This window comes from Glycine max, chromosome 8 (assembly GCF_000004515.6).
Source record: "Glycine max cultivar Williams 82 chromosome 8, Glycine_max_v4.0, whole genome shotgun sequence".
Lineage (NCBI taxonomy): Eukaryota > Viridiplantae > Streptophyta > Magnoliopsida > Fabales > Fabaceae > Glycine > Glycine max.
The window spans coordinates 5,365,222-5,390,477 of NC_038244.2; the positions used below are offsets into that span (position 1 = coordinate 5,365,222).

Sequence of the window (25,256 nt, forward strand, 5' to 3'; positions counted from 1 at the left end):
TGAATAAATTTTAATTAAATATTTTTATTTCAAAATTTTTATTGGATTTTTTTTCTTGTAAATTATGTCTGAAAATCTCATATTTATAAAATCATTTATACTTCATTCACATACATCAAAATTAACGTAATATATATTTTCAATAAAATATAAGAATTGGAATGATTTGACTATATTTTTATATTGTTGTTTATTTTTTAAGAAAATTGACACAAATAATTTATATTATTGATGTAATTTGATTCGTATCTTGTCTAATCATATGGTTTAAATTTATGATTTTAAAAAATTATTTTATATATGTGAATAAAATAATATAAATATAAATATGTGTTCCTTTGGGAATTAATAATCACTGACTTTTAATTTGGTTATTTGTTGTTAATTATTTCTCATGAAAAACATTTTTTCTTACATATGTCTATAAATAAAAAAAGTAAATGCTAAATTGTTCTAAAAAAAATCATTTAATAAAATTTAGTCATTAAAAATATAAGAAATGATAGTTCTTCAAAATTAGAATTGTAATTTAAGACATTTAAGCTAATCATTCAAATAAAAAAGACTAACATATCTTATGTGATCAACTATTTTAAAGACAACCGTGTAAATGAACTGACGTAAGAATGTTTTAGATTAATAAGAGATGATAAAAATTTTACATTATCAAACTAATTAGAAATCACTTTATGAACTTGAACATATGACTTTCCACACCAGTCTTAAACTCTTCAAAATAGTTTCTACATACATGGATGCAGACGAACACATAGCATGCAAAGTGAACGCATCACTTAAGCTTAACAAAAGAACTAACGTAAATGATGAATTATATATTTAGGGACAATTTTATTTTCTTTTCATTTCGATATAGAACAATGTTTTTTGAACACCCCAACCATATAAACATCCAATTTCCGCCCATTATTTCTTTCCATCTCTTTTTTCTTGTATATCATATAATTTATCACATCTATATACTTCTCTCTATTGCTTTCTCTCTTTAGGTTTTTTTTTTGGTTAGATTTTCTCTTTAGGTGTCTACTAATGTCTCAACATTTGCCAAATTTATAGAACGTGTTGATGGTTTACTCTTTCATATTCATATTATTGGTCAGCTTTGACTAACGAACGAGACAACCTTCCTTTCCCTTAATTTTATTTTACCAACCAAGAATATAAGAAATTGTCTTAGTTTTACAAAATGTTGTATATCAAATAGTAGTTTTTTTTTTTTTTCGTAATAAACAAAATTTACAAGCAGAATGACTGCTTAAATAGAGTTACTATTACACATGCTATGAGTATTCCTATAGCATTTCTTCAAACTATGTCTCCACATTCTACGCATTTTTGTTTTGCAGAACCTACAAATACCAAATGTCTCTTGATGATCATCTCAATATAAGATCTGTTCATGTAGTTCAACAAAAATCTATCCTCAGAGCAAACTTCTTTCAGATGTGGAAACTTGCTTATTAATTCTCCCTATAAAAGAACATATATACAATTTATCTTGCAAATGACATTTCCTTAAAGTCCACTTCATGACCATATCAGTCACCAGAATCTCTATATTCTGAAGGAGGACGTTTCAATCTCTCAAATATGTCATCAAGGGATTCAGATGAAGATTTTGAGTTTAGAGTTGACCCTTGAGCATTAGAAAGAGGGAGGAATCCCTTGGAGTCAATGTTAGATCTCAAACTTTTAAATCCATGCATCATTGATTCCCATTTTGAGGCCAATGCAGATGATGGAGCTGAACTTGTGTTCTGAGAATCATTAGCATCACTTGTCAAGGAGGAAGAAACTCTTTCCTGGGTCAAATCTTTACTAGACACCTCTTCATTGAAGTTTGTCCTTAAGGCTGCATACTTTTTGCTGCCAATTTTTCTGCTCATGTCTTTCTGAGTGCCTTCATTTTTCTCTTCCACTATGTTGGTAGTGGCACTCTCATTCAGAGCCTGAAGAAGAAATAGAGGGAGGGGAGGAGGAGTTGCAGTTAGTAACACAAGACTAACTTTGAGATAGTTTGAGGCTGCTTCTACAAATCTTTGCTCAGATTTTTTATTAGCTTTCTTGGTTCAGTGCTGCAAGTCATCTCAACTTGCACAAAAAAAAAAAAGAGTAAACAATATAAATAAAAAAGAATAAAATATGTTTTTAGTCTCTGTACTTTTGGTGAAACTTGGTTTTAGTCCTCAAACTTTAAGCCAAAAAGTTGAATCAGTTTTATCTCTGATGAGGGGCAAAAATCATTGTTTTTCTAAAGTTCAGGAATCAAATTGATCAAAATTAAAGTACAAGAATTAATACCAATTTTTATCGAAAGTAGATGGACTAAAACCATAGTTTACCCATAATAAAATGAAAATTTTAGTGAGACATATAAGCAGAGTATTTGAATGAGTTTTAAAATTGGCACACTTCCAAAGATTTTAAGAAGAAAAATGATCAATGCATTGTGGTTTTAGATGCATACCATGGCCTTGCTGTTGGACTCGACATCCATAGTCACACTGAAACTCCTTGCCAAAGGAAAAACAAGTTCACCAACTTTGTGCCCTTGTTGGAGAAGAGAACGTTCTGAGGAGATAGAGTAATTAAGATATAAGTTCTGATGTAAAGGAGAAATACTCCCCAAAATATTAGGATGTTATGATTCTTAAATAGCAGGTGACTATATGGTTATCCAAAGTTATCCAAAGTTGTACGTAGAAGGAGGAAGCCTAGTTTTACATAGATGTGTTCTACTCTACATTTGATATCATTTAGTTTGTCTTTTAATATCATTTAGTGATTATAACTAAAAAAGAATGCCATAATTTGTTTGAAAGAACTAATCAATTACTTTATTTTGAACAAAATTGTTCATTATGGTTTTCTTTAACTACTGAATATCTTTTTTCTAAGAAGATATATTCCACAGAATGATGGAAGGCCTTCCCTAATTAATCTTAAGATTTTGTTATCTAACCTTCATTTTATCATTTTTGTGATTTTTCCCATTTTACTTTTCTATAATTTTCTTTCTTTTCTATCTAAAAGAGGTGTTTAAACCTGTTACTACTACATAATACAATCTAAATTATTTTATGCCAAAAAAATGGGAAATCAACTATAGTAACTAAAAAGGTTTGAACTCACCTCTCTGCAATATTATTACTCCGGATGGGTCAAATCCATCCATATCTTCTGCATCATCATTGAACTTGAATATTTTCCAATTCCCACAATACTTGATGACCCGGTTAAAAATATTGCTTGCTATTAGTGAAGTGTATACAACCATGATGAGGGGGTAAATTTTGTTGAATCCTTTTCCAAAAAAGGGAACAGCGTCATTGATCTTTCCCATTTTCTGCACAAAAGTTTGAGTTATTACAACTGAATAAATGATTAGACAATTAATACCTATACTTAAGAAACAAGGTTTTTTTTAGAAGTAAATAAAAGGTTTTATAAGTAGCTTAAGGATTTTTTAAGTTAGCAAGCATATCCACCCACAATTAGTGTATTATGATCTTGGTAAATTTGAAGGTATGGAGAACACTTGCTCAATTTTGAGACCAACTCATTTTAAAGAAACCTTTTACATAAGAATGATGGCTTTGTTAGTATCAGCCTTAAGGGCTAATGTTAAGAATAGAAAAGTTTGTAAGTTTTTATTGGAACAGAAAACATTTATTAATTTAAAATGCAAAAGCCATTTATTTTCATTTTTTATCCAATAAAGTCTTTCTACTTTTGTATCCTTAATATCAGCCCTTAAACTTCCTTAGGATAATGGTAACTAAACTCAAAGTGCATCAGTCACATTAAATCATGTAATAAGAATATTCATACATGCTACATATGAACACCAGTTATTAATAACAACATGATAATTTTAGAACAACAAATTAAGCACCAGAAGTGAATAGTAAAATACTTGTTCAAAAATTGTTTTTCTACCCCCACCAAGATTAATGAGATTGAGAAAGTTGTATGAAATGGGTGCTGCATATCTTGCAATCATCCTACACAAAAAAAAAAAAAAAAAAGTGAGATACAAAGGAAAATAATTTAGAAAAATTATATACTTCACACAAATGACCAAAAATGTAATCAAAGTTACTTACGAGCATATCATAAGCAGGCTTACTGAGCTTGTTTGTTTTGGTGTCAGTGAGTAAAACATCATCATTCCCATTTTAAACAAGGAATAATATGTACAGATACACATATACATTAAGGGGATGAAAGCAGCCAACTGGAAAAAAATTCAACAGGCATTTGTTAAGAATATGAACAAAGAAAAATATTAATTTCATGTAAGAGTCAACATAAGTTGCAGTTAGATGTCTAAACTATGATTTTTTAGGAATCTTTCTTCTTTCTCACATGAAAAGTTACCCTGCCTATCTTCTATTCAAGCAAATTACTAGTAAACATGCTTATAAAACAATAATAATTTTTCTTCTGCAATCAATATCATTAATTTGAACTAAAAAATCCAGGGGAAGCAGAAAATCTCTAACCTACTTTAGTTTAGGTTTTATTGGCATCAGATATGACTTTTACCTTGGACAAAAACAATTGAAGTTAATTAATCCATTCCACTCTTTTCCACATCAATTTTTCTGTTACCCAATAGCATCACTTATATGAAGTTTGTTGACAGTGTTAATTGTCATGTATTAAATTTAAGGTCAATCCTTAACTTATGGTGTTAATTACTAAGCAAATCAATCTTGGTTGAGATTTAGGGAAAAAAATATAGCCATAACAGAAAAAAAAAAATAAGAAAGAGAAAAATTAATTTATTCCAAAGAAAAATATATTGGAACAAGTATTCAAAGATTACCTGTACAAGCACCTCTTGCTGCCCTCCAGCATGTACTAGGATAGAGAAAAGGGATAAATCAACTCCACTGGTGAGTATGGTAGCCTCTGCTAATAGAATTGCAAATGACATGCAGCCCAATATAACAGCCAATGATTTCTCAAGCTGTTTCCATAATATACATCGCCATAGAAACTCTGATAAATTAACAATTCTGTAAGATATAATTGTTTTATATAGTACTAAATACCTAATAATAATTTTTTTTTGAAGAGACAATGGCTATTACTTTTGTAAAATAAAAGAAAATGACTTTCTAGTGATGAATATTTACGGAGATGATGTATGATAGTATCACACACACATTACTCATTAAGTGTTCTCATCTAGATAGCTGTTATCGTTGGAGGCAGAGATTTAATTTCTAACATGCTACATGTAAAGAAATCAGTTTTAATAGCATAAATGCATAAGGCCTAGCATAAATGCATAAGGCCATTGTTAAGTCAACTTTAAGTTATAGGTTGATAGTCTTTAGGGTGACATTATACTTTTTCTTCCATTGAGAAAACATTGCATAAATTTACCAGCAAAATAGGAGAAAGAGCACATAAATTTAATTAGTAGTAAGTACCTATTGTATCCAAAAGTGCACCTACTTTGCCTATGCGTTCAGGCCTCAAGCATGAAAAATATTTCCTGTAAGAATGGAAAAAATTAAATACGTTTAAATATAGAGCTACTGCATATTACTTGATGAATATAAAACATGAGTGCGGCTGAAAGGTAGAGTCTAATCAGTATCTTAAGCCAAGAATATATCCCAAAATAAATAGCACAAACATTCTCTCCCTCTTGTCACTTTCAAGTTTGTTAGCTAGAAGCCTAGAAGAACCATGGTTTCTTAAGTGAATTGAAGAATAAACTATTGAAATCATATAAGCTCTGTATAGTTGCTTACTATTGACATAGTTTGTTCACTATCAAAAGATGAAATAATAGACTCAATAATGAGATAAAGTGAAGGTTAAGACAAACCATCCTGTAGCATCACGTCGGTCATAATTCTTTATGGTATCCTCCAGCTCAAGGGCTTCTACGACAAATTTTGTATATTCACTGCAAAAGATTAATTTATTTAAGACTTGAAGAGAATACGTATATACTGAAAACAACTAAGCAAGAGTAGTTCAGTGAAGTATTATGGCATGTTGTGACAAATAGCATGTCAAAAATGAAGACATCACATTCTTTTCTTGTAGAGTAGCATGGGAATCTATCACATAAACTGAAGGGTGTAATTTGTATAGCATAAGGGCAGAAAAAGAAAGAAAATAATCAATTTGCAGCATAAAATTTGTGGGTTTCCCAATGTACACACACACACACTATAGGCACATACATATACAAAAGGCTAACTCATTTACCAATATTTTCCCAACCATATTGCATTTAATTATCAAAATGTCATGCAGTTTTAAGCTATTTCAATGAGGCAAAGGATTTTATTAAAGGAACAAAATTACTTCTACTATAGTCTTGCATACAGCCCACCAGGCAGAAGCTAATCACCAAAGGAATCCATGATTTTGATGAATCTACATAATTAGAATTTCAGAACCCTGGAGCAACTTCTATACCAAGCAAATTAGTGTGTACCTTCTATATCGATAGTACTGTTCACGAGCTCTCTTAAGACGACGTCTTAGTGCTGCCATAGATTTATCATCTGTATCATAATCCATGTCACTTTCTCCTAGTCTTCCACCCTGTGGTTTGAAGGAGGGGTCTTCCTTCAACTGGAAAAACCAGTTATATGAACATGTATCAATAGAACATTTAGAATCAAAATTCCTTCATGTATACACTTAAAAGACTTTACCATCTGAAGCAACATTTTGTCAATTATATTCATGTAGGGTCTCAAAGAATCCCGCTTGGACATTTGCTTCGATGTTGCCTGGGTGATCTGACAATGGCACACCATGAAAAATCATATCTGCAAAGAATAAAGGATAAAAAAGAAAGCATTTCTTTTTATCATTGCAATGCAGATTTAATATGACCCACTAATATATTATATATGTACACCAAATTTCGCAATAAATCTCAGTACATGGATGGGATACCCAGAAGAATATAAGAAAAGTGAATGTTATTCATCAAGATGAAAGAACGACGGAATTTTTCTACAGTTTTATTATATTCCTGCACAAAATTGAAATTTGATTCACAACAAAAATTATGATTAATATTGCAGGGCACAATACTCAACCATACATGACAACCATCCCACTTCCAGGTCAAGAGAAACTAAATACATACTCAGAAGACTTTACACAAAACGCAAATTCAATTGTTAGAAGATCATCATAGACTAAAGATATGAATAGCTTACAACAATAGCATTTGAAAAATCATGATGAGCATCATCTAATTTGACAGCCATTTTTGCAACTTTATGTGAAAGAACTTTTTGCTCAATGTTCCAATCTGCACTTAACCAAATGCCTTTTGGAATTTCACTCAAACCAAATCCAAGTAGAAATGCACCGGTAACCAGTCCAAATGTATTAGAGCAAGCCATGGCAAAACCGGTAACATTACCACTCCTGCAAGTTATTTAGCATAAAGTTAGATTTAGTGGTTTAACTTGCAATGATTTAAAAGTTTGGCAGGGTACTAAAGTTTGGAAGTTAGCAATAAAAGTAACTGTAAAATCAATTTGCCGATAACAAAAAGAAGGAATCACATTCAATGGTTTAAGTAAATAAATGAAAGATAATAGAAATCTAAAAGAAAGAAGCAGACCAATAATTTTTGTGCAAAGAAATTAGTAATATCAATCCAAAGAGTGCTACAGAACCGAGACACAGATAGAAAACAAGGTTTCCATGTAAGCTGGTCCTCAATCTTGCTTTCACTGTGAAGTCTCCAGCATCTTCATAACCCTGAATAGTGGGAACCACAGCCCTGTTTAGAGAAATAATTTAATACAAAACTATGAGTTTGTATTACTATTCACCTAGCTAGCTGTCATAAACATCCTAATTGATTCCCACAAAAGATACATGATAAGTAAAGGTAATAATATCATGATGAGATAAAAGGAGATAACAGAATCTGTGTGAAATTATGTGCAATTATTATATTATCTCGTATTATTAGTATGTGACCATATAAATCAATTTATTTTTAGTCTAGACATAATCTTAGGAGTTTTATTTGGAGAATCAATCTGTATAACTTAATCATAAGAGATTTTGCTGTAACTCTCTTATATATATTTATGCCTTAGCAAAGCATAAAATACAAAACAAAATTATTTTGTCACTGCGATTTCAAGGTAATCTTCCTATTAAGTCGTGGGAGAATGTATTTTAACTAAACCATATTTGATCAACCGAACTCCTTCCACTTTCACGGTTTTGAATGGGAAAACTCTATATGAGATGCTATATGGGCAGCAACCTGTTGAGAATATTTGGCTCTTTATGTTACGCCCATAATCAAAGAAGGAATGATGATAAATTTCCAAGTAGGAGTAAGAAAGTGTGTGTTTATTGGCTACCCATATGGCAAGAAAGGGTGGAAGCTGTTTGACTTAGAAACAAAAGAGATTTTTGTCTCTCAAGATGTCGAATTCGTTGAGACCAAGTATCCTTTTTGTATTGATGTTACTACCAAAGAAGATGTTCCTCCTAAAAATTGGAGCTGTGAAGAAATTGTTGGTGATGTGACTGATGGTGTAGAAGAAACGGATCACATAGGAGGTACTAAAGAAAGTGATGATATGACAATGGATGATAGAGGGGGTGAGCCAAATGTGGGGTTCGATGAACAAGGTGTTACTCTCCAAAATATGGATTCACAAGATACAGTGCTTCCATCTATATCACCAACCGAGCTATTATTGAGTAGAGGACATAGAACCAAACAACCTTCTACTCGATTGCAAGATTATGTGACAAATACCACCAAAAGATTGAGCCCACCCAACTGTTCACTCTCTCCAAAGGCAGACTCAGGTGCGCCCTATCCCATAACTAATTATGTGAATCATAATCATTTTTCTCTTGCACATCGTGCTTTTCTTACATCCATTTCATAGGAAAAGGAGTCTGTCACTTATACTGACGCGGTGAAAGACAATCGGTGGAGAGATGCAATGAAAAGTAAGATACATACCCTTAAGACCAATGGAACTTGGACAATCACACAATTGCCTCCAGGAAAGAAAGCACTTGGTTGCAAGTGGGTGTACAAAATAAAGCATAAAATTGATGGAAGTGTTGAACGGTTCAAAACACGGTTAGTAATTCTTTGCAATCATCAAAAGGAAGGGATCGATTACATAGAGACTTTTGACCCGTTGTAAAAATGGTAACGGTCAGCACAGTGTTAGCCATAGCAGCCATACGAGCTTGGGAATTACATCAAATGGATGTGCATAATGCATTTTTACATGGGACCTTGAGGAGGTTGTGTACATGAAGCCGCCTCCTGGCTTTCTTCCTCAACAATATGACATGGTGTGTAAACTCAACAAGTCCTTATATGGACTCAAACAGTTGCCTTATTGTTGGTTTGCCAAGCTGTCCACTACACTAAAACACTACGGATTTTGGCAATCTCTGTATAATTATTCTCTTTTCGTCTTGCAAAGACCGGGGGTACATATTGCAGTGTTAGTGTATGTTGATGATCTAATCATTTAGGGAGATAATCATAAAGCTATCACCGAATTTAAAGCCTATTTACACAATTGCTTTCACATGAAAGACTTGGGGATCCTCAAATATTTCTTGGGTGTTGAAGTGGCGCGATCTTCCGCGGGTATCTTTCTTTGTCAACATAACTATGCTTTGGACATTATAGCTAAAGCTGGACTTCTAGGAGCGAAACCATCAAATGTGCCAATTGAATAGAATCATCGTCTGGCACTTGCAGCAGATTTTCCTTTTCCTCATCTTGATCAGTATAGGCAATTAGTAGGTCGTCTCATTTACCTCTGTTTTACCAGACCCAAGCTTTCATACTGTGTGCATATGATGTCTCAATTTATGTAGGCACCTAAAGAGGCCCATTGGGAGGCTGCTATCCATGTTGTTCGATACCTAAAAGGGAATCCAGGACAGGGTGTTTTGTTGCGTAAGGATTATGACTTGCAACTATCTGGTTGGTGTGACTCTGATTGGGGTGGATGTCCTTTAACTCGTAGGTCCCTTACCGAATGGTTTGTTCTACTTGGATCTTCTCCAATTTCATGGAAAACTAAGAAACAACAAATAATATCTCACTCCTCTACTGAGGCTGAGTATCGATCCATGACGGCTTTAGCAAGAAAATTGAAATGGTTAAAAGGTCTTGTCCATAGTCTTGGTATCTCTTATTCTCAACCTATGTGACTTCATTGTGCCAGTCAAGCAGCGCTTCATATTGTCAAGAACCCGGTTTTTCACGAGCGCACCAAGCACATTGAAGTGGATTGCCACTTCATTCACAACGAGTATCTCACTCGCAATATTGCACTTACTTATGTTTCTACACATGCACAATTAGCTGATATTTTTACTAAGGCTCTTGGTCCCACTCAGTTCACCCTTTTGTTGTCATCATGTAAATCAATTTGTTTTTAGTCTATACGTAATCTTAGGAATTTTATTTAGAAAATCAATTTGTATAGCTCAATCTTAGTAGATTTAGTGTAACTCTCTTGTATAAATTTATGCCTTAGCAAAGCATGAAATACAGAACATAATTATTCTGTCATAAAATTCTTTAAAAGGGAAGTGAATATAAGATCACATCAATATAATATCGTACACAGCTTCATCATTAGGATAACTTGTGAAAAAATCAAAATAAAGTCAATTATAAAAGTAATGGAAATATTCTACATTCTCAGTCTTCTAGCTGCTGCTGCTGCTTTCTTCTATGTGTGAGTGTATTTGTACATTTAACTTGTTACGAATAACAAGGAGACTAGGGGTAGCTTAAAATCAATTTGAGTTTGTGCAGAAAATTTCATGGAAGCACATATAAACATAACATAGAGCTTTTAAATTTCGGAGGAATTGGTCAAGTTAGTCGAGGACAATAATATTGAGAGCTTTATAAAAGGGAAGCAGCTTACCATGTAAGTAAGAAGGTACTCCAATATGTCAAACTCCACAAGAAGGAAATTGCTTCATTTTCATCATCATTTAGTGACTATCAATGAAGGGAAAGGTTGCAATGAATCAAATACCAAAAAACAAAATAGATGGTAATGAAAGAAATAAACTCTAACTTTATTCTATTTCTTTAATGATTACTTCTCTTAAGAATAAAACATACTCAACTGGAAAATCATTATATCATGAATGCTTAATTCTATTTCTTGTCTCATGTCATATGAGAGAAACTACAAAATCCTATACATAACAAAAATACAACATTTTATTCAAACCAATGCAGTTCAACTGCAATGTGACTGATAGACCCCGTTTAATTTTCTACAACAAACCCATAGAGAAAATCTGAAATATGTATGTGCATATATGCATGTGCACATTGACGAATAAGTATATAATACCGTCCATATATCAGCAGGGACGAGGATGATGATGGAGAGGGAGCAGAACCATGTGTATGCAACGGTGAAGAACACATATTTGGGTACATCAGGTCCAGAGAAATATTTCAATGTAACAATAACCATGCCAACGGCCACGGGCAATGAGAACATATAGAACACCCACATTTTTATGCTTATATATGTTACACTTCCTTATGTTTCACGTTATATATATGTGTGCATGTCCCTTTCTTTACATGTATAATGTACAATATTTTTCTCTTCCTGCGTTTCTCCTTTTCCAATCTGAATAATATTACACAGAAACGGGAAATCAGAGGACGTCTGAGAAAAGAGTTTTTGTTAGCAAATAACTTGAAGAACAAGGAGAACCGGTCAAGAGGATCCCTTTTTTGCTCTTCACTACCTTATTTAGCATGCTAGTTCACCCATGTGTCATCTCATTTGTAAATCATATATGCGGGGTCTCGCAGAATAATACATATCTTTTATTTTAATGGATTTGGATCTCTCACCAAAGATAAATTCACAAATTTTAGGTTAAAATATCTTTTTTTTTATCACTTCATCTTTTTTTTTAATTTCAGTTTGATTACTTAAGTTTAACAAGTTATACTGTGGTATTTAAAGTGTTTTTGTTAAATTAAATTGACCATTATATTAATTTATCATTAAATTGACATCAAACAATATGTAAATAAAAAAAGTTAACACAATTATGCAAGATCGCAGTGCGTTTATAAGTGAAAAATATTTAGTTAGTGGAAGAATTTGGGTTCGATTTCAATCATATGTTAATCAAATTTAACACAATATAATTAAATGACAGAAATACCCATTTAATATAAAGGAACTTCAAAAAACTAAAATGAAACTTCAAATTTAAGGGATTAAAGTAAAACTTATTTAAAAAGAAGATGAGGAACAAAAATGTATTTTATTTTTAGCCCAATTTTTTCCAAACTTATAATTAGTCACGAGACTCGCTAATTATTTTCGTGTCTTTTTCTCTAACATGACCATATCTAGGAGAGGATCTAATTCTAATTTATTTTTTTTGAAGGGATTCTAAATTATATTTTAATCAGAAGTCAATAAATATATGTAATAATTAAATTTAAAGAAGTTGCAATGTACTTGGGATCCGTCTCTGACGAAAATAATTAAATATATTTTAACAAAGTGAGTATTTTCCTTGGAACTGATACGGAATTGATGACTTATAAGTTATAACTGAAAAATGTATGATAATTTCCGATTCCCATCTTCTTAAACGGTAAGTTGTTAAACATTTCATTTTGCATATTAAATCTCAAAACAGATCATCATCGTCATCGATTACCTTGCTGGTACAATTAACTGTTTCCACGTTCTGCATAACTGAGAACACTCTGCTTCATCACTTTCACAACAATCTTCACTTCTTCATCACTATTAGAGGAACTGGAATTCTCGAATCAGAATGAATTTGCATGAAGACTTAGAATAGTAACCAACTGGTATATGTAATAAAAAAATTAAATGGATAAATCAGGTGCATCCGTGCATATGCATAAATCAGTAAAAAAAAATAAAAAATACCGTGATATATTATTTTTATTAAATGGATAAATCAGGTGCACCGTGCATAACCACATAAAATACTGATGATATTGGAATCTTAGGATGTATTTAATTAAGATTTTAAAGAATTTTAAAATATTTTTTGTAATTTTTTTAGGTATTCAATCAAGATTTTTAAATAATAAAAATAAGTTTTGTAATATTCAATCAAGATTATTAGAATTTGCTAAAGAATTCAATATAGTTTGTTGGTATTCAATTAAATTCTTTACAACTTAAAAAAAGTATCCTCGTATTCAAAAGTATATAATTTCGATAAATTCTTTTTTAAGATAATTTTATGAGATTTTTTAATAAAAAATACATATTAAATAATCTCTTCCAAACCCTTGAGATTTCATAAATAAAAAATTCTGTCAATTCACATATTTTTTTCATACATAATCCTTTGTTTTTTTGTTGAAAGCCATAAATATTTATAATTTTTTTTTACTCTTTCAACCAATGGACAACATACCCTAAAATATGTGATATGATAAAAATTTTCAAGTATTTAAATTTACAATTGAGACATCTTAATTACATACTGTGAATGAACGTAAATATATATCATATAAGTTTACTCAAGCTCATCATTGTAAAAAAAAAAAAGTTTGGAATGTGAGATAAAATTTGAATATGACAGAATTAGTTATTTTCTCCTTCTAACTTTTTATAATGCTTACCTTATAGGAGAAGCATATACATTTGAGAATTTTTATTTTGCAATTTACATTAATTAATTAAGATAAAAACATTTCGCTCTTTAACTCCTTCCAAGGATAGCTGCCATATATTTTCATTAAAAAACTTACACCAAATATGGTAAATCCAATTTTCATGGCAAAAATAAAAGAATCAACACATGTGGTCTGATTTCACAAAAAATTCTTTGCAGCAAATGTTTTCGTGCTGCTAATCAACTACGGTTTATTGGTGTAAGTTAAAATGAGGCGCCTAGATAGTGGAACCATCTCCTGACCTGTTCAGATTGATGAGGTAAGCTTGCTGCACACAACTCTTGATTGGTTTCAGTGTCATGCAGTTTCTTTCAAGCTTACCCTTAGTGCACTACATTACTTCCTCTTTCGACCAGCCAATCTTCAACTCAATATTGGCCATGATGTAAATTTTGTATTTCTAGCCAGCACTAGTCCTAAAGCCAGTGCAACTCCAAACAATGCATGAAGCCTCACACAGAAGTACTTAGCCATGAAAATCTTATTTTTGTTCTGTGAGAATACAACTTAGGTTTAATAGCAAACTATAAGAAATACACCAACAGACAAGTCTATAAGAAAAATTCACTTGCCTTGTAATTGTCTTCGACAAATCTAACTACCAGGTTTCCCATCGGCAAGGTCAATGCACAAAGGAACTAGCACAATCATATTCATAACCAAAAGAATAAATCATAAGCACATGGTCCAAAATAGCAGCTACACCTTTAAAGAAGGGAAAAAAATAAAAAATGAGATGCAAAAAATTGGTTGAGTTTAGAAGTACATACTATACAAGTGAGAGGAAGTGCCTTGATTAGACCAAAAGCAACCAAAAGAGCATAGAGCATAAAGACTGCCCCTTTCACTACCTCTGCACCTTTTTTAGTGCCAAGTCTAACCTGAAAGAGAAATGGAAAATAAGTAACATAGGTAGATTCACATCATTAACATGGATTAGAAAAAAGTTCAATTTAAAGAAAGTGCAGGTACCAAAGGTGACATTTTCCCAACCTCCTTGTCTCCTTCCACCTGTGTTGTGAATAAAAACATGTCACCTAATCAAAGTTCCTAAAAATTGGAAATTAATATTCAAAAATGAATATACCTGATGGAAATGACTGCAAAACAAGATAAGAGATGTTGTGAAGCCAACAAGAATTGATGCTGAAAGAACCGTTCCACTTAAGGGGAAATGGTTCATCACACTGTCCAAATCATTCCATATCAAAACCATGAAAAATCAAATATTATAAGACATTCTAATTAGGTAGCTGAGGTAACCTTGAACTGCCATGTAATAAATAAAAGGCACAAGTGGCAAAAGGCCCAAATGCTGCAAAGCACAAGGGCTCTCCCAGCCCCTGGTAGCTTAACCGAAATGGTGGACACTGCAACAGCAATTGGCCAAGCACAGAAAATTGCAAGTTAATGACTCCTGAATAACTTTCCAACATGATTATGATGCCAGCAAAAAACTTGTACCTGATATATATAGCCACAAATAATTGCACAAACAAGAAACAATATTGAACGTATGTTTCTTTCCACAACAGCAGTCCAAGTCAGCCCAAGGAAGCCAATAGCAAGGCACAAGTAGGCAGCAATGAAGGTTCCTTTACGGCTTTCCAAATTCAACATAAGGAATAAACAAGCCGAGTTATTTTGTTATATAAAATACAAAAGCAAAAGAAAATATAAAAACACCAAAAACAAGTCTGAGAAAAACTCACCTACCTGCCAGGTTTACAACTGATTCCTTTTTGTTCTTGTCAACTCCAGTGTCAAAATCATAAACATCATTGCTGTCATAGCCACACACAAGAAATTACTTAAAAAAATAGTATATTCCTTTTAAGAATATGGGAAATGTTTGAGAAAACTGATGCATAAGAGGAATGAAGAGGGAGGTGGAGTAAAATTGGTAATCCATTCACTTGAGAGATTGCATCTTTTTCCTTAGATGGATTAATGTTGTTGATCACAGAAATGAAAACAATAGCTAGCAAATTAACAAGTTATATATCATTTTGAGGTCATTGAAAGCTTTCCCATCACTGGAATCTGTTTTTATTATATAGTTACAAAAATATTTATTAATAGTGAGATTTCTTTCTGTTGAACAATCATTTACTTCTATTTTATATTCACTCACTCCATGCCTCAAACAGTATTGAAGCCTACCTTAAATTGAGCCAGGTAATAGCAAGAACTGAAGAAGCCAGGAGAACAAAATAACATCTAGCTGAGAAGATCCCTGTCTGAAAATAAACTGCTGCACTGCCTACCTATCCATGGAAACCAAGAAATAAATTAGAGATGCTCTCACACAATCTCACACATGTAGGATAATGATATGAAACAAAACTGTAAGATTGGTGCATTGCTAAAATGACATGGATTTCCAATGAAAAAATACGATAAGTTCTAATTCAAATATTATAAGCTATGGAAATGAGTTCGATAGTAAGACAGGAAAAGGAGGCATGACCACTAGAGAAAAATCTTCTCTAGAAACTTAATATGCTTCAAAATATAGAGCCTTCTGTCTATATAACTAATGTTAGCCTTCTTCCAGAGGTAATAAAAAAAGCTAAGGTTACTATGCTAAAATAGGGTAACCGAGTGGACAGAGCTTCCTACCTTATCCCCACCTAGGTGCAAAGTATTCCCCCACAAGCAGAGAGTCAGCTTACAAAATTAGAACCTATAACCTCCAGGTCACAAGGCTACAACCTTATATTCATGCCAAGGCTTGCCCTCTTCAAGTTACTATGTTACTAGAGGAAAAAAAAAATGACTTAGCACTAACTACGTGGGACAATATAAATGAGATTTGAGCTGATATATTATTGATTTGAGAAATAATGATTTACTGCATAATTCGCATACACAAGAACACTGCACACATTGTTAGTTCCTATGGACTCCACCGCATTGTTATGGCATCTAATGGGCTTACCAAGAAGAAGTCTTTGAACACTGCACACAATATTATTTAGTGTACACACAGTGTGACATCTTATCTAATCATACTAATGCATCGCAGAAACCTAGCAAGTAGCTACCTACTCATGCTCAACATAAAAAGTTCAGATTCTCACAGTGAGAGGAACAAATGCAACAGAGTAAATTGGCAACTTGATGGCTCTCCAAATCAACGTTTCCTTTGAGATATCCTCCTCAGTCTCCTCTCCAACTTCTTCATTGGCAGAAGGGGACAACTCAACTCCTCTTGCACATAACAAATACTGATGTTGATGCCATCCTTCAACTTGTAAAAACCTTCCTCCATAGTCCCTATGGAAGATATTTTCAACACTGCAAGTTGATCTTTGCTGGTACCTGAAAAACCAACCAACACATTCTCTTCAACACAGTAGTTATTACAGAAACAATTCTCTAATCAACACAGAGAAGAGGGAACTACTTGCCTTGTGAAGTAGCTCTGCAGCTGAATGTTCTCATGGAGTTTCCTGAAACCAGAAGACGATTGAGTGAAGCTACAGCACGTGGCAGCCATTTAGATAAGTGTGTTACTTATTATCATATCTATGTTGTGTCTCTCAGAAAGAGGCAAATGATTACTGTGATGAGTAACTAGACTTTGAGAAATGCAATCTTAAGTGATAGATAACTGAAGATGAAAGTGGGTAACACTTTTTTCTGAATCTTTCCTTTTGAGGAATCCTATCTATCTCTTTGCAAATTGTTATCCCTTCATGGACCACTAGAATGCTGCCATCTTAGATTACTTCGTATGGCCATACTCTTTTTTGGTAAGGTGCCGACAAAAGGAAAAAATAAAGGCATTAATTACGGAAAATAGCAGTAGTACTAATCTCTTCTTCTTCTTTTTTGTGTTGTTTCAGATTTTGATAAAGAAATGGGATAAATAATTTAATATTTTAAATTTTATAAAATTGTTATATAATTTTTTATATTATTAGACTTTTTCGTTCATACTTTTTTTTAAAAAAATACTTTATAGTAAATGGTTAAGGATATAATAAAAACTATTTAATACATTACTGATATTGTAAAATAATAATCAAAATGATATTTTTTTTTACTAAAATGTCAAATAAAACACGGTGGGTGGAGCAATGATTTGTTTGAACAATTTTTATTTTCTGTAAACTCCTCAATTTAAAGCGAATTTACGAAACAGAAACTATAATCAGATAAAAATATTATTTCACAACTTTGATGAAATTTTATAAATATAGCCTTAGGAAGAATCGCCTGTCCTTGTATAATAATTTAGATTCCTCGTTATTAAGAGTGAAACAATTTTTTATTGCATTTTTTCCTCAAATATATAATTTCACCATTATTTATTATTTTTTTTATGTCTTATGATAATTCCAAATTACTAAATATTTGTTGAGATTTTTTAAAATTTTAAAATTCTTATATTATTCAAAACAAATAATTTTAGATTTTGTACCATAAATTTTTAATTACTAATATTTTCAAATTAATTTCATAATAAATACATTCGAATTCTATTAATTAAATAACCACAATTCGGTCCGCTGGACTCAAGAAAAAACCTTTACTATTGGGCTTCAGTTCTTTCTTACAAAAACATGGGCTCCCGGCTTTCCCAGACTACTATTTGCACTACGGAATTCGATGTTAACATACATACGTGTGCTTTAAATATTTTTTTTCTTCTGAAACTGCCTTTTTCAAAGAAACATGACTGTTTACAAAATACACAATCAAATCATGTTTCCTTTGAATAAGAGGGAGTGCAAAAAAATGCATAACAAAAATAAGATATCATTGTGTATTTTGTCAACAAAATCATATTTTTGTTGTATATGTTTTTTGCACCTCCTTATTGTACAATAGTAACATATTTTCATTATGTATTTTTTATGAATTTTTTAATTAATTATAAATGCAAGTCACATTTTCTAAAATAATCAAATTAATTATAAATTTATATCACAACTAATTTACCAACAAGTCGTTGGTCCGAGTGGTCCTGGATTCGATCCCCTTAAGCAAGGTCTCGGATTTGAGCCTTATGAATGGAAAAACGTGGTTGGGAGGGGAGACCCCACTAAAGGTGGTCAGTCAAATTTTTCGATAGAGATTAGTCATCAGTAGAATTAGTAGATACTCCGCACCAATATCATGGTACTAAAAAAAATATCACAACTAATTTGATTACTATTAAAAATGGTGATGTGTGTCATCATTAATATAATTTATATCATAATTAATTCAAGTAAAAAAGGTAACTTATGTCTAAATTAATTACATTTTTTTTAAGAAATTTAACAAAATGAAAATATGTTTTTGTTAAATAAAGGGGTTGCAAAAATATTACACAATAAAAACATGATTTCTCATTTTCATTGTGTATTTTGCCAATGGAATCATGTGTCAATGAAAATGACATTTTTGAAAAATAAAAATAAAAATTTAAAGCACATGTGAATAGGACCAATAGCAAATCTGGTAGTATCAATAGTTGCTCCCTTAACAATTTTGTTATATTGATTTTGAGGAAGGTTGGCCTGAAACATTATGTTGTTCTTTTTATTTTTTACCAATAGAAATCGAAGATGATGCCAAAGATTTTACAATACTCATGCATTTTACTCAATCAATTGAGTTAAACCCCTTTGATACAACAAGACTCTTTTGTATCAATTAATAAAATGGGAGGAATTAAATTGTACAATAATCAAGAAAAATTATAAAGAAAAACACAAGAGTGTAACAACAACAACTAAGCAAGGGGGTATTGTTGTTTTGAATGCATTTATTGTTGTATACTTGTGATAGGACTCGAGATGAGTCGAGCTGAGTTCAATTGAGCTTGATTCAATAAAAAATGATACAATTAGAAATTTACCTTGAGTTTGATATGAACCTTTATTTTCATCTCAAACTTGACTCAATTTAAACTCGCAAATATTTCAGTTCAGTTTGTTAGCTCGACTTGATTTAACATTATAACTATCTTACATATTTTATTTATTTATTTTGTGCAGAAATAAAATTTATATGAAATTGATTAAAAAAATAATTACATCAATTTAATTATATATATATATATATATATATATATATATACACGTATATGTGTGTGTGTTAAATTTATAATTATTCTACTTGCTTTTATTTATTCACTTCATAAAAAAATATTAAATTAACTAAAAAACAATTACATGAATTTAATAATATAAAATATTTAACATATTTATAGATTGATACACACATTTGATTCATTAACCAAATTTAAAAATCAATTGTCAATCTCAAATTATGTTCAAATTGGTTTGATTTACTCGGTTGTCTTTCAGAATTTTATGTGAATGTATAGGAATTTATATAGCATCAATCATGCTCAAATTCCACTAGTCAACATAACGTGAATTGATTATTGACTAGTATGTCAACTTAATTTCTATGGGCATGTTTAAATAAATTTATTGAAATATTTTTATGAGAAGAAAATAAAAACAAGAAATAAAATGAATTTCTTTATAAATTAAAATTAGTTTATGAATAAATTAAAACTCATATTTTAAAGAAATAATGTGAAAGAACTTTTATAAATTAACTTATACATAGTTAATTTTAATTTACGAAAAAATTCATTTTATTTTCCTCAAACAATTAAAGATGGACAACAACAATTCAGTGCCAATCTAGTAAGTACCTATAAATATTATCTTTAATAAGTTTTTGTCCATGAAATAAATCTCAATCTAAATTTAGGTAATTACATACAATTTATATATCACAGGCAGATTTTTGGAGGCTTGATAACTGATAAGGGATCACATAGTTAGAATTCCTTTGGTAGAGTGAAATGAAGTAGAAAAAAAAAGAATTAAGATGAAAATTTTGAATTAAAATTGACTATAATGATATATCTTAATTATTATGTCTTATACGTGGAGATCACGACTTTGCTCCATGGGTTGCAAATTTGTTGGGAAGCTAATTCATGTAAAGTGATGGGTGATGTGCTATATGGAGTCGGTGAGTCGGTGCACACTGCAGGATGACTTGTCTATTCACCACTAATATGAAAACTAGATAGCCATTAATATCAAGAGCTATATGAAAAAAACACACACACACACAGAGTACTATGGGCTGTGTCGTACACTGCGAGAAATTAAGGAACCATTGTGCCGATTATTTGGACAAAATGAGCTCAAGGTCTTAAGAAAAATTGGTGATTTTGGAAACAGCCTCCATATGTATGGATACTCTATTATTGGTACACATGATAGCTAGGCGTTTTCTTTTTGGTGTGATTAGTCTACTGCACTTTCTAAATGGATGTTCACTCTTTGTTCCTTTTACGTAATCATCTAATGATATAACCTTTCAACTATGTTTGGATAAGAAGAGAGATTAAAAGAAAAAAAAATTAGAGAAAAAAGAAATAAAATAAGATATTAATTGAAGTGAGTTATTAGTGAAAAATATGTTGTTTTGGATTGATGAAATTAAGAAGGAAATGAAACAAGATAATTAATCTTAATTATTTGGTAATACAAAAAGAAAATAAAAAAATAAGAAATATTTAAAAAAGACAATTTTACTTTTACCCTTATTTTTTAAATGTCCTATAAGGTTAATTAGATACTGATATAGCACTTGTGGAAAAGTTGTGGTGCAACTGTGCAAGTCATGAAGACGAATATGACTCAAATTTGTGGAAGACTAGTTTTTTGTTTAAGGGAAAACATGTCCTCATTTCACGCCACAATTGGAAGGAAAGTAATTTAGATAAGACCCACATTTTTAATCCTTCTCTTTTCCCATTTCCTGGGAAATAAAATATTGAAATGAAAAATATATATCTCTCTCATAATTCAACTAAAAGGCTAGAACAAAAGATGGTCAAAATCATCAAATGAAATACTAAATTCTGTATCTAGTCGACAATGGTCTATTCTCTACAACTTTTGGATAATCAATGAACCTAAGTTTTTAACCGGATGCAGCAGGTTTAATATTTATTCATATACTACTTGTGAAAATTAAATTTAAATCCTAAATCCTAACATCTAATGATTCTAATCTAATGTTGTTTATATTTAAAAAAACGTGAACCATTTTCTATTGTCATCCTTGGTGGCTCCAATTTTGATAAGACATGTCATCTTTATCATGAACTTGGGCCATAGAATGAGTAACATGTGTGAGCAGCATATTAGGACTGAGCTCCACGTCATAGCAGCCTAACTGCGAGCTAATTAACTTGACCATTTTGTGGCCAATTTCAACCACCTTCTCTTTTTTGATACCACCAGTACCTTCTCTTTGAAAATTCGCAACATTTATTCCATTAAGATGGTAATAATTATAATTTTTTTATCGATAAATATTATTTTTATTAAATATATTAGTTTAATTTGAAAATTTTGAATTTGTAACATCTCACTCTTATCTTCTTTCTTTCTTCTTTTATTTTTTTTAATCATTAAATCAATCTTATAATTTTTAACACGTTTGGAATGAGTAACATGTGTTTGGAATGATATGATGTTATTTATTTATTCATTAACGTTATTTACCTACGTTATACCAAAGATAATTAAGTTTTGTCATTCTTTAGAAAGATGTATTAAGGTGTTGGTAGGCAGATGTTTCTATACGCTCGTGTTTTCGTATGATTTTAGTGTTGAGGTGGGACTTTCTCAACTTTCATTTATAAATAAATAAATAAAAAATAGACGCCCAAGCAATCTATGAGTATGTGCTTTGGCTCTTTTAGAGGAGAAATTAAATCAAGATACTGCCATTATTAATTAAAATTTGTGAATAGTAGCGAATACCCTAAGCATCAAATACGTGTATTACTGTAAACATGTCAGCATTGGCAAATTAGTGAACTTCTCACGCTGCACTGGCCCCTCCATGCTTTCCTTTTGGCAACCAAATTCTGCACTAGTTTTCAGCTAACAAAATTAATTTCCAACTAGATATATTATTAACAGTAATCCTTATTTCCTTCTTCCTACCATTTATTCTGTCCTATCCAGCTTTCAAACATAGGATTGGTTCAGCTTATCTCTCATAAAAAGACGCCAAAACGCTTCCCAACTTTGATTTTAACCATGTCCATGACCTTATTTGAATCAGGTCAAATAACTGTTCTGCATTCAAAATTTCCCCCCTTGAAGATTGTGCAGTTTCTGTGCTTCCACAATGACCAAACAGTGGCTAATTAACCATGCCATCCACCAACCTCTTTTGACTTTCCCATCCCGCATCATTATCCTTTGAATCTTGACTAGAGTATTTAATTGTGTCAAATAATAAATTAAAAAATTGTCACCTACAATGATTTTAATGATCATATGTGGCTCAAATAGAATTATTTTGCTTGAAAAGTACTTGTGTAACTTAAAAAAAAATTGAACAACATCAATTGTGAACTCAAATTCCGCCGGTTACGTCGATGTGGAATTGATTCCGACGTGTAACTATGGTTTATTTATCTTCGGAATTTTCAAATGCATGGATAGGTTATGTGGAAGCTTTTCAACTGGTAATGCACGTGCATGAATTTATTTAACACAAATCCAACCAGGAATGCACGCGCAGTTACGTGCTCCTTCAATCAAGCCTAGCTCAAACAATTCCACAGTTATCTGCTAGCTCTTTCCCTGCCATTTGGAGTGAGATAAGACATATTATTACCTAAATCAGTGTAGCTGACTAACCAACGGATATAACGAACATTAATATGTCGTAAAAGAAGAAGACAGCATGTGTCAAAATAGTTTTGTCGTTTTGATCAAGCGTGTTAAAGATGCCAACTGGCCTAATGGTCATTGTCCACGATACTAAACATTGAAAGATTTAATATTACTTTTTTAGTTTCACGGTTTATTTATTTTGCTCAATTTCGTTTCACTATTAATTTAGGGTTTAATTAAGTTACATAATTTTCAAAGTTATACCATTTGTTATCTGGTTTAATAATTTTCAAAACGTTCTTTCTGTTTAATTAAAGTAACGTCATCTTGAAAGTTATGAGACCTAATTAATTGAAGTAACCAAAGGGTGGTATTGTTTCGATCTTAAAAATTATTGAATCTAACTGAAGTAATAAAAGGAAACATTGGCTTTGTTTTAAAAATTATGGGACCTAATTGAATTTTAAATTAATAGTGAAATCAAATTGAATAAAATAATTATATAATGAGATAAAAAAAAAAAGTAATCAAGCCAAAGAGAAAAATGATGCTTAATTATTTTTGGATATTTACACTTTAAAAGAGATAGAAAGAGGGAAAAGATACATGATTAATATGATTGATAATGTGATATTACAAGAGAGATTAACAAAATTGTGAGTAATATTTATACTATGTAGGTATCTAAATATCACCATCCTAAAAATAATCATATAACATATCTTAATGAATTTTTTTGTTAAATAATCCCTTCGTCCATGTTTTAAGATTAAAGAAACTTTTATATTGACTTATGCTTTCAATTTTTACTGAGATATTAAAAAATTTATTCCAATTTTATCCTCTTGTCTGAAAAAACTTAATAATATATTTATTAAAAATAAAAAACAAAGATATTTTAGTAAAATTATTTCCTATAAATACTATTGTCTTGGAATGATCATTTTCTTTAATCTGTATGAAAAACTTTAAACATCATTTTGAGAGAGTGAGTATAAATTTAAATAAGCTCCCACATTAATATATATATATATATATATATATATATATATATATATATATATATATATATATATATATATATATATATATATTCGTTAAGTTTGCTTAACCATGTTGCAAGTATAAAATATTTCTCATGTTATCATCTTTAGTAAATTATCTCTTTTAAATTAGTTTTTTTTTTCTTTACAAGACTTGAATATAACACTTTAATTAAAGATTATAAAAAAACTCAAATCCCACGTAAATTAAAAATAATGTCAAACTAAAATATATAAGTAAAAAATAATCTCATAAGGAATGGGAGTCAACTCTTGACCAAAGGGGGGCCAACTAATAAACTCAAACTTCATCTAACAAATATATACACAGCATTTGTAATTATATATTAATTATTTATTAAAATATTTTTTTTAGATATCACAAAAATAATTTATAATTGAATCTACACTATTCATAATTGTATCAAGTATTATTTATTGAAAATAATTAAAAATAAAAAAGAATAAGCAAATTGTATATGTTATTATGATTTACGACAATAATTTCCAACAATCATCAAAAAGTAATTTACTTTTAGATTGTTAAAAATTAGGAGAAAAAAATAACGTGCTGTGGCATTGGTGACTATCCTAAAAGCAAATTTTAACAAACCTCCATTGCAACACAATATCCAATATTTGTTTTGCCAAAATTTGCACACCGACATGTTTAGACATTCAAGATGAGATGAACATTGGAACGTCACAAACAATACCAAAAAATAAAAATGAAAAAAGAAAAACAAAATAATAGATCGAGAATTGTAATAAGAAAAGAGAATATTTATTTGTCTC

At 30.9% G+C, this 25,256-nt stretch overlaps 2 protein-coding genes across 7 annotated transcripts; both read right to left on the minus strand.

The window, feature by feature from the left end:
* Positions 1-1,240: 1,240 nt before the first annotated feature.
* Positions 1,241-14,130, minus strand: LOC100820084 (LMBR1 domain-containing protein 2 homolog A). 6 transcript variants are annotated; one of them, XM_041017996.1, is made up of 16 exons: positions 13,993-14,031; positions 12,751-12,851; positions 11,406-11,693; positions 10,965-11,041; positions 7,640-7,801; positions 7,227-7,440; positions 6,711-6,797; positions 6,488-6,627; positions 5,867-5,947; positions 5,463-5,527; positions 4,850-5,025; positions 4,125-4,255; positions 3,935-4,022; positions 3,151-3,364; positions 2,486-2,589; positions 1,241-1,967 (listed from the first exon to the last, which is right to left on the minus strand). In XM_041017996.1, exons 3-16 carry the CDS (start codon positions 11,571-11,573, stop codon positions 1,557-1,559), a joined length of 2,118 nt encoding a protein of 705 aa, XP_040873930.1. In that variant the 5' UTR covers positions 11,574-11,693; positions 12,751-12,851; positions 13,993-14,031; the 3' UTR covers positions 1,241-1,556. The 6 variants fall into 6 exon arrangements, with proteins under 6 accessions (XP_040873930.1, XP_040873931.1, XP_014634214.1 ...); XM_041017997.1 differs by lacking the exon at positions 11,406-11,693 and having other exon boundaries at positions 12,751-12,839; positions 13,993-14,130; XM_014778728.2 differs by lacking the exon at positions 11,406-11,693 and having other exon boundaries at positions 13,993-14,128.
* LOC100791902 (2-carboxy-1,4-naphthoquinone phytyltransferase, chloroplastic) lies at positions 13,776-17,431 on the minus strand. Its single transcript, XM_003532557.5, has 11 exons — positions 17,164-17,431; positions 16,834-17,074; positions 15,914-16,017; positions 15,463-15,534; positions 15,215-15,353; positions 15,014-15,120; positions 14,838-14,937; positions 14,723-14,761; positions 14,521-14,631; positions 14,323-14,388; positions 13,776-14,242 (listed from the first exon to the last, which is right to left on the minus strand). Exons 1-11 carry the CDS (start codon positions 17,250-17,252, stop codon positions 14,114-14,116), a joined length of 1,197 nt encoding a protein of 398 aa, XP_003532605.1. The 5' UTR covers positions 17,253-17,431; the 3' UTR covers positions 13,776-14,113.
* Between the last annotated feature and the right edge of the window lie 7,825 nt (positions 17,432-25,256).

What these genes read in the sequence shown, in the direction of transcription:
- LOC100820084 (XM_041017996.1), bottom strand. Translation starts at nt 11,573, where the DNA reads ATGTGGGTGTTCTATATGTTCTCATTGCCCGTGGCCGTTGGCATGGTT. An exon ending in AGTACCTTCTTACTTACATG is followed by an intron (nt 7,802 to 10,964) that starts GTAAGCTGCTTC and finishes TTCTCTAAACAG; the next exon opens with GGCTGTGGTTCCCACTATTC. An exon ending in TGCACTTTTGGATACAATAG is followed by an intron (nt 5,026 to 5,462) that starts GTACTTACTACT and finishes TTAATTTATCAG; the next exon opens with AGTTTCTATGGCGATGTATA.
- LOC100791902 (XM_003532557.5), bottom strand. Translation starts at nt 17,252, where the DNA reads ATGGCTGCCACGTGCTGTAGCTTCACTCAATCGTCTTCTGGTTTCAGG. An exon ending in TTATTACATGGCAGTTCAAG is followed by an intron (nt 14,938 to 15,013) that starts GTTACCTCAGCT and finishes TGATTTGGACAG; the next exon opens with TGTGATGAACCATTTCCCCT. An exon ending in TTTGCAGTCATTTCCATCAG is followed by an intron (nt 14,762 to 14,837) that starts GTATATTCATTT and finishes TTCACAACACAG; the next exon opens with GTGGAAGGAGACAAGGAGGT.